General features: G+C 37.4%; 1 protein-coding gene across 9 annotated transcripts in view; it reads left to right on the plus strand.

Moving 5' to 3' along the window:
* Positions 1 to 10,367, plus strand: part of diaph2 (diaphanous-related formin 2) — a 323,477-nt gene that overhangs the window by 38,662 nt on the left and 274,448 nt on the right. For 8 of the 9 annotated variants that reach the window (XM_085903879.1, XM_085903888.1, XM_085903850.1 and 5 more), the window contains 2 exons: positions 4,598 to 4,702; positions 10,086 to 10,106. In XM_085903879.1, coding sequence (XP_085760005.1) covers positions 4,598 to 4,702; positions 10,086 to 10,106 — 126 coding nt within the window. The remainder of the gene's footprint in view (positions 1 to 4,597; positions 4,703 to 10,085; positions 10,107 to 10,367) is intronic. The other variant, XM_085903893.1, reaches the window with a different exon arrangement.

The following is a 10,367-nucleotide window of genomic DNA, read 5'->3' on the forward strand; positions in this document are numbered from 1 at the left end:
TGACAATCCCAAGCAAAAATGTTCAATTACAGTAATTAATTTAAATCCAAGTGGGGTATTCATTTATGTACTATTCAAGCCTTCACCCTTGGCTCTCAGACTTCAGTGGAATCTTTGGATTCTAATTTGGCAATTTGGCCACAATTAATGAATAAAATATGCTTGTAAAGTCACACAAAACATACAGCACGGTAACTAGTAGTGTCACATTAGAGTTCAAGATCTTTTTTTTTTTTTTTTTTTTTTTTTTTTTTAATACAGCAGTTTTTAGAATGTGGACTCACAAAATGCTGGACAATGTTTAAATAGTCATACATATAAAAAAACACAAAATCACAATCAAAACCTTTTTGGAATTCATATTTTTAAAGACTGAAGCAAATCTCCCGAGTTTCCCATAGATCTGAAAAACCAAACAAGTGCAGTGAGACGTCTGTGAATCTCGTAAGGCTTTAGTGAAACTTGTGATACTTCACACATCTTCAGAGGCTTCTGCAGATCGCATGAGACATCCGCATATATCATGAAAACATTACAAACCTTTGAGACTTGTTCAATTGTTGAGACTTCCACAACTCTTGAGACATCCTCAAATCAAATACGGTGAGATTTCCACGTTTTTTTCCAAACGTTTACTTCATAAGCATCAAAACGTCATCAGTCTTTGTTTTACCATTTTTGTCCTTTTTTAATTTAGATTTTTTTTGTGATGCATCCACAGACATTCAAGATTGAAGTTTGGCCTCAGACGTGTTGGCTGCTCAGTGGAATGTGGCTTAATAAGAATAATAATGCAAGACTGGAAAGTACACCGTTTTGTGCAGACGCTTAACTACGTGCCTGGCTCATGCTTATGAATTTTGCTTTTTCGCCTTATTTTTACACATGCCTGTTGATAATGACCCTATATAAATTGTTATTATTTCAGACATTATTTTTTTCAACTGGACAAAGACTGTAGTTACTAAATCATGCCGGAAATGGACATTTGTTGAAGCTCAAAGGTTGCACTGTGTAAACCTTTGTCCAAACCCATCCCTTTTATGGTCACGCAAACGTCTAATTGATTTGGCATCCGTCTTTTACAGCCTTTCTGTTATATTAGTGGAGTGCCATATTAGTCAGACTCCCCCCCCCTCCCTCTGTGCACTAATGACCTGGAGAAAGTGAAAATATGTTTTACTTTGGGGGAAAGGTTATTGCCTCTCACATGTGATCATAAATAGCACACAGCCTTAAGCTAAGGCTGATTGCTGACAGGTCATGGAGGAGTTGTGAATGAAAAGCCGAAAATAGAGGAGCTACGAGAAAGGTTTCTGTGTGAGGTGAAATGATCCTTTGATAGCAGAAATATAAGAGATCCAGGGAGTCTGAGATGCGTTTAGACATCATCCATCACTGCTTTCAAAAGGTTGTCGTATGTGTTAAAACTGTTTTTTTTCTGTGATGAACATAGCGGAAAGACAGAGCCCTTCATCAATATGCACAACGTTAAATCCGCTCAACTTCTCAGTCAACGGCATCTCACTGAGTTTGCATGTCACAACCGCGGCTGACACCAGTCCAAGATGTTGTGGAACAATCAGCCAGAGATCACCTTCACACAAAGCGTTGCGTTCCAGTGTTGAGATTCCAATGTGAACTAGTTGAGTGTCTTTTTAGACCACAGTGAACCCCTGTTGACACAGTCGACGTATTAAAACCCACTTTCATCATTGGTTCCAGTCTGTATTGGACATAACGGGATCATAAAAAGCAGTGGTAGGTAAGGAGGAGCTCATCTCCCCGTTGACGTGACTTTTATCAAAATCCGCTGCACGTGGCTTCTTAAAAGTGCAGATGGGGGCCATTAGGTGTGCTTTCATTATTATTACTTAGACATTTTCACTTGTCTATTGCATTTAAAACCTCACTGCGTACATTGTCTCTTTTATTGAAGTATTGCGCATCGGTTTTTTGCTTCTTAACAGGATCTACTGCCTGTTAGGTGTTGCATGTATTTGTTTCTGGGGACGAAGAAGGCCAGTAAAAATAAAAAAAAAAGATTGTCTGGCCAGATGGAGGTTTTATGTGGCGCTCCATGCACTTTGTTAGAACGAACACTCCCAGTTAATAAGATCCGAGTTGTCTCACTGCAGTGATGCTCCGTAGGAATTTTTAACAACAAGCTACTGGAGAGTGCCTGTATGAAAACTCGCATAGTCATTGATCAGACTTGTGGGTTTAAGGGAGAAATGATTGATTTGTGGCCGCTGAAAATGTCATATTTAGGTTCTTTGAACAAAGTACAATCCCAAACAAAATGGAGACCCTACTCGACTGGCTGATATTTAATCCCTCTCAGTTTTGAATTACATTAATTGCACTAATTAAAGTTGCAAAATGTTTATTAAATTCATTAGCAAATGTTTATCAAGTAAATTATATTAAGTGAACTCAATATACTTACGCAGACTATTTTGTGCATTTACCTAAACCTTTATTGTGGATGCTCTTTTGTCTATAGTCTGGGCATTAGTTATTTCAGTCTGAAGATTTAGTAATCATTAGTTTTTGTCTTGAGTCTAATTTATTTCATTTCGGTGGTGGTTTTTACTAGAATATATTTTGTGTTCATGAAGTGAAAAATGTAACATTGACCGATATTGCAACTGTAAAACAGTTAAGAGATAAAATATAATATGGAAATGTTGAATGTCAAAACAAGAAGCTTTTATACCCCAAAACAACCTGCCAAAATGCCAAGCTTTTTCTAAACTATTCCATTTATTATGTAAGATTGTCTCATTCTTCATTCATAAAGTGAAACATAAACAGATTTAGTTAACTGCTGTCTGTGTTGGATCCGATCACCCAAATCAGTGTGCATGATTTTCTTCACTTAGCAGTAGAGGGCAGCAAGGCTCTGCTAATGCGCCACGGATTTGCTGGGGGAGCTTGAATGAATGTTTTTATTCTCCCCGCTGATACGAAGACATCCATTTTTGAGAGAGAGCGCTTCTTCCAAACATCCCCTTCTACTCTAATCACCATGTCATTCTGTAGCTATTAGTCCTCTGCTCGGCCTTTGCTCCAGCCGCTGATGCCTTTCACATGAAAGATGTCTTTTGTGACGCAGAATGAAAGAAGCAAAAAGATACCCTCACTATTGCACACTCACTGCCGATCAAGGCTTATTCAATTTGATTGGTTTGTCCTTTTTTCCCTTGAGTTTGTACATTTGATATAGCCTTGCAACATTCATTTATTCAAGGACTAATTAATACTGCCATTTTGTCCTCTCTTCTTGCTCTACCTTTGGGCTCCAACAAAGAAAAAAAATACGAGAAATGAAAGTATTCACCTGTGGAAGGACATGATCTGATTCAAAAGTGCAAGCTGCAATGAAAGCTGTATGTGACATTGATGCTTGCATTTTTAGCATTTTAACCAGTGTGAATGTTGAACTCACCAAGATAAAAGCAGAGTTGACATTTTTGAACTGATCATAAGCGTGATAAAAGTTTATGTGGTGGTTAATCTCTTTGTTGATTAAAATAAGATGGTAACATAAAATGAGTACTTACCCATCATTTTTGCGAGAGACTACATTAGATTTGAATTGCCTCTTTTGAGAGCTACATGCAGCTCATTTTACAGCGCACATTCATTAACTATAGCTTGCCTCCTTTACATATGACCTAGAAAAGTTACTTGGCTTACCGTGACAAACCCACTCTACATTAAAAACAAACTTTAAAATGCTTTCATGCTATAAAAAAACTTTATAACAGTCGATAGAAAGGAAAAGTGAGTGGTGTCATTATGCATCACTTCAGTTGTCCTGCCTCGGTTTTATTTTAGAACTAAAATGCCTTGTGTATCAGGCTCGATTGAGTGAAAGATGTGGCAAGACAAAGCGTGAAGTTAAAAGATCAGTCATGACAAGGTGCTAAAGTGTCTAAAATGTATTTTATTTATGTGAATGTTCAAGAAAAAGTTGTGTTTTATGGTTTTAAATAAAAAATTGTTTAAACTACTAATCTGTCTGGGTTTGAATCTCAGCTCCGTCCTGTGTGGCATTTGCATGTTCTCCTAGTGCTTCTATTGGCTTACTCTGGCCTTTTCCTGCATACCGTGAATAAGGATTTAGGTTTCAATCCTCCAGAGGTGTGAATATCAGTGTGAATGATTGATTGTATATAGTCCCCTTCCAAAAGTATTGGAAAGACAAAGTCAGTTCATTTGTTTTTGTTGTATACTGAAAGGCATTCCGGTTTCAGATCAAAAGAGTAGTATGAGATTAAAGTTCAGAAGTCTTGCTTTTATTTGATGGTTTTTACATTTGGATATATAAAACAACTCTGTACAGAACACTTTTCGATGGGTAGGCTTCATCTCCATCTTCACCTGCGATTAGAAAATGGATTGATGGATTAGCTCAGATTAACTGTCAGTAATTATTTCATTCTTTGCCTATATAGTGCTGAAGCTAATACGTCAGGGAAGATTCTTTGTTGACCTGCTCATTAAAGATGACTCTTTTAATCTGTTTATAAATTGTCTTCGACATTTTGTGAAGCGTCACTCACTGTCTTCATATTCATCTGCCGTCTAGGAGGACATGAATCTGAATGAAGAGCGAAAGGCGCCTCTACGCGGGAAGGACTTGAGCACTAAACGGGAGATGGTAGTTCAATACATCTCTGCCACTGCAAAATCTGTAAGTCAAGTCAAGTGAATTTGTTTTCCTTACAAAGTGAAGTGTGCTTACCCAATTAGAGGAGTTGTGCTCAACAGTGTTGATGTGTCCTTGTGAATCTCCAGAATGAGTTCAAGCTTGATTTCTTTGCTTTTGCAGTATGGCTTCCTTACACTTCTGTTGTCTCGCACTTTCCACGCTTCACAACTGTAAATATTCAGATTGCCATCTGATTATATGTATACCCCCCCCACCCCTCCCATCGTTTTGTTCCCATCATGCTGCAACCACCATCACTGGGTAATAGTAGGCACTTACTCACTCACTCAATGCTCGGTGGATGGTCAGTGCTTATCTAAACGTTTGCTTGCATGCAAGATTTGGGTTTTTTGGGTTGTCGTATGCCTTCATGGAAATTTACAAGTGGCACGTTCACTTATTGTTTTGTAAAAGAGTGCAATTGGAGTTTGCATTAAAAAGCCATTGCACGTAAAACATAAAATCAAAGTGTTATTCCATTTACTTGTACAGTATTTATGTCTGTTTCATACTTTTACTCTGATCAGCTCATCAGATATGATGTTAACTATCAATTTGGATTGTACACAAGCAATTGGTGGCAATTCTAGCTTTCACTTAGAACATAACAAAATCGAAGCGTTATTCCATTTACTTGTACAGTATTTATTTTTGTTTCATACTTAAACTGTACTGTGGCATTTTATAGAATCGTCATAGGCACAGACAGCGAGTCAGATATGATGTTAATTATCAATTTGGATCTTTAATAGCTGATTTCAAAACATGTAGTAATAATAATGATGATGATGATGATTTTGTATTTCATTACATTGATTTTGCCTTTAATCACACAAGACCAATAAATGAGATGTGATGAGCTGATGAGATCTCAACGAGATGTCTCCTTTCTCAAGAAGAAAAAAAAAAAAAAATACAGTTTCACATTTGCCTTTGTTCATAGCAAAATTATAGGATTAAAGGAAAACTAATGAAAGAACCCAAACTAAAATTGAAAGAACATTTCCATTAACAAAATAAAATATAAATACAAATGCTTTTCAAAAGATAAAAACTACGGTAATTCCCAGAATATATGCTGCTATTTTTCCCCCACGCTTTGAACCCTGTGACTTTAACCGTAATGCGGTTAATTCATGGATTTTTACCAAAGAGCTTCATACAGGCAATACATTTATGGATAGTCTCATCAAATCCAATTAAACTGTCAAATACGTCACAGGATCCAATGAAACCGTCTGAGGTGGACCTCATACCAAACTTTCATCTGACCCCTTTTTAGAGCCTCTGACACATGGGCATTAATGCATTAACCTGGTTAGCACATAGCACTCTGTTGCTCACCAAAACAGCAACAACTGTCAGAGCAGTTAACTAGTCTCTCAAATTAGTATATGCAGTCTTACTGCATCTTGAGTAAGATCTTAATTTGCACGAAGATGACGTAGCTTAACTCTGAAGGTTCGACACAAGCGTGCGTTTGCCCCAAAATAGATGAATTCTTGTTTATGACTATTTTATAGTCTGCCTTTCCCTGCTTTATAGGGAGGCTTATTATTGTTTCATATTTTTCCAAGTCTCACTTATCTGCAGTTGAATGTATAAACAGCTACAACCACTATTACTGCAAGACTTGTTTTGCAATATGAAAAAAAAAAAATCTTAGCGGCTCATCAACGCTCATCTACGACAGAGTGATTATTTTTATACTCCCTGAGCTAGCTTCCCAAACCTGCAAAGCGTCATCATTTATTTGCCTCCTCATTGTTATGGTAATTAAACGGCATTATTGATAATGATGATTTTTTTTCGGAGATGATTGAATTCCTCACTAGGCCCATTATGCTTTTGTGAGCAATGATATTTTATTCAAATGACTAACATAATGTGTGTAGTCAATAGGCAATAGAACAAAACGTCATGTCTCTCAGCACCTCGCTATTACTTTCATTAGACGGGAAGAAGAGGGAATGGTTGAATGTCAGTGTTGACATATCATTGAGTGCCACGGGGGAGTAGCCTCCGGCAATGGAAGGTGTAGCCTCTATTCAAGTGCAAGATATTACTCCCTTTAATGGCAGTGGTGGCACAACTTTAGTTTTGGTGGAACTAGTTTAACAAATTAAAGCTTGCGATAATTGTTCAAGTTGACTTGATATGCATTTTTTAAAATGATAGCGATGGTATGAATAAAATAAAAAGGCATCTCGCCACATCAAGAAAACCCCTTTATGTAATAATAATATTAACAATGATATAGTATTGAAAATAACTTTGGACCAAAGATTCTTGATTATGTAAATCAGCCTCTTGCTTTTGTCCATATGTGGTTACCTCTAGCTTCTAAAACCAAAATGACAAATGAAACGATTGGAATAAAATCACACGATCTGTTGAAAATACAGTTTGATGGCAGTAATATTTTACAACTTATGACAACAAATCATCTCCGTTAGGAGTTTTGGGGCAAATATTGCTTGTGGAAATGTATACCAAATGATCAATGCAGGACTGATGGTTTGTTGGTTTGCTATGGCGCTTGGTGTTTTTATTTGCCTGCTGAGATTGCAACTTGGGTTTGGGCCTTTCAAGCTTTGGATTTTCCTCTAAGTTGTTGATGTTTTTTTAAAGTCCAGATTGAGTCTGCCTCTTTTTATATTGCTGTAACTAAAGAGCCATATAATATTTTCCCAATGTCAATTTCCAACTTTTATTTATATTGCCCTGGCATCGATTTGGCTTCAAATAATCACCCAGAGAATACAGAGTCAAAATGCATAGAGGGGGAGGTTTACATCTGTCGAGAGATAGAAAATTAATGCAGATTTTCTCAGTTTTCTGCATACAAATCTAACGCTGTATAAAATGTCCAGTATAGCATTGAGTTTGCGTCCATAAACGTGGCCTGAAGCATTATCCAATGTGGAGAATGACAGATTATTTTGTTCAACCAAATAAAAATGTCTTTCAAAGTGGAGGCAATATTTATTCCTTTTGGCTCCAACTCATGAATGGCCACCTCTTTATCACCAAGCAAAATTGAGAAACACTCCTCACTTCTCCACAGGAGTCTTGCAAATAACATCCACCAACCTAAAGGAATTGCTTTTTCTCTGGGAGAGTTTGCACACGGACCCATTTGAATATGAGCGGTGTTTCCACAGAAAAGAATCTTGCTCTGCTTTGCAGCAACGTGTCATATGGGCGTCCTTGACCATCAGCTTTGCATGAGCACGTTGTCTTTCACCTGCTTTCATTATCTCCCGCTTTTTTTCATGTTCAGCCATCCGATTTAAGCTGCCACTTTTCCTGGAACACTGTTAACTCCTTTCAATGAGATTGTGTTTGTCCAGACACTAATTTCATGTTTGATTCAAACTCTGCTGTTCCGCAGATGCTTGAGGTGCATGATGGGAGGGTCAGACGAAAAACATTGGGCGAATGAATGTCTCCACTCCGTCTTGTTTTTTCTTGTGCTTTCTGACAATGCCAGTCTTCTAAAGAGTTCAGTTTAGCAAGAACACATTTTCAGACAAAATACATTGGTCGAATGGATGTCTCCTACATTCATATCGCATTTGTGACATCAGTCACCGCATTTCAGAATTATTTGGCCTTAGAAGTTCCACTTCTAAACCAATCCATCCTTCTCCTATTGGTGCACATAAATAAATACATATTGGACTCTACCCTTCACGTTCCTCCCTCACAGTTGTGTGTGCAGTCTCAAGACTGTCTGTTGGATTTTAGAAGCTTCTTTCAAACTATTTTCTTTATATTTCTTTGTGGCATCAACTGTGGAAAAGGTGGTGATCTGCATACAGTATGTTGAGTCAGTATGAAACATTCCTGGCGTGTTAAGTCGTGGAGAACGGTGGGTACAAAGACTGATTAAAAACCACTGTGTCACACACCAGGTGGCGGGCGGCTCTTGTAAAATTGACTTTGCAGCACTTGAAAAGTCTTGAGAGGTGGCGGGAACCATCTCACCAAAAGACATGCGAAATAAGATTAGAAAAGAGAAAAATCAAAAGGGCAAAAGAAGGGGACAAAGACGAAGGTAAAAGGCAATAGGCGCAGTGTGTTCCTTGATATGTCATCAATATGTATTTCCTCAGATGCAATTAAGAGAAGCTCTTCATTGGAAGACATTTCATATGGAAGATAATCATATTGTAAACGGCAGGCAGTCAAGCGGCACATTTTCTGTTTCTGTGTCTAGCTTTGCTTACGACTAAAAACAGATTTTACGTATAGGGCTGATAAGCTTATTTTTCAAGATTACTTTTTCTTTTTCCCTGTCCCTACGAAGAATTACAATTCTACGATGTTGGACACCAAATGTGTTGTGTGAATGGCACACTGATGTTACAAAATAGTAATAGTAAATATACTTTCAATGGGGACACTGCATGATGCTCTGCTGTGCTTTGTTGAACACAAAAAAAAAATCTTGACTGCATAAGACTCCAAATTTTCAAATAAGGCACACTTGATGTCGTTGGCATAGTCGTGACAGTAAGTGACTATAGTCACGATTGACATGAGCCACTTATGCGTCGCTGAACTCAAGAATAAAGGAATTAACCCGTATTGAGAGACATTTATGGTACTAGATAATCATTTGTTCTTAGGTGGAGTGATCAATGACGCTATGATTAGCTCACACGGTAGATGGCACTATGCTGGTGTGAAGTGATTAATTTTGCTTTTCACTTAGATACCTAATATTTGTTGTGTACCAATTTGCTCAAGTCATGACAGTAATGTAGCGGTGTACATTTTATATAATTAACTTCCAAATTCTGGGGAGAACTTGTTGCCTGGTGACTGCATCCTCCAGAGAGCTCCAGCGCTCAAGTTTAATACCCAGTGCCAAACACTAATGAAACCTGATTGATGTTAAACCACAAGCACATTCCACCCCTCATTTTAGGTAATGGATCTCTACATTTGAATAGATCAGCGAAAATAGATGACTTCATCATTTCCACAGTTGTTGCCATGTAATTACTATACGTACAGTCATTCTAAGGAATAAATTAGCAACAGGGAGGAGAAACTGAAAAGGTTTGCATGCTGCATTTTTTTCCCACCCACCTTTTTTATTAACACCTGAAACATCTGGAAATTTATAGTTGCAAAACAGACATTTTCCTCTGTATGTGCTTCTAATTTCAAAAAGTGTTCTCTTGTCAAATGTTACATATAAAAGTAAGTCCGAGCTGTATTGTGTTTGATGGACAAGTTGTAATATCACACAAGATAACGCTCATGCCTCCATGTGTAATTGTCTGGCCTACTTATGATTGTGCTGTTTGTGTCTTTTTGCACATTAACCTTCTCCGCTGATTGCTGCATGCAGATAACTGGGAGCAAAGTGGCGGTAAGTAGTCCATTATTTCTATTTGGTTTCTGTATGCATATATGTTTTTGCACCATGCATAATAATTAATAATAATAATACTAAATTATTATTATTATTACACATTTAGGTCTTCACATCATGCTACTGAGTGTCACATGAATTCCTTCAAAAAAGAATGTTGAAAAAATGTATCAAGTTTCCATCCCAAGTATACAGACACACAAACTTAGCAAGATTGATTACAGTTGTCATTAATTCTGTCAAAGTATTTGTGGCTTT

The sequence above is a fragment of the Syngnathus leptorhynchus genome, chromosome 2 (assembly GCF_054491065.1).
Source record: "Syngnathus leptorhynchus isolate UIUO chromosome 2, UIUO_Slep, whole genome shotgun sequence".
In the NCBI taxonomy this organism is placed as follows: Eukaryota; Metazoa; Chordata; class Actinopteri; order Syngnathiformes; family Syngnathidae; genus Syngnathus; species Syngnathus leptorhynchus.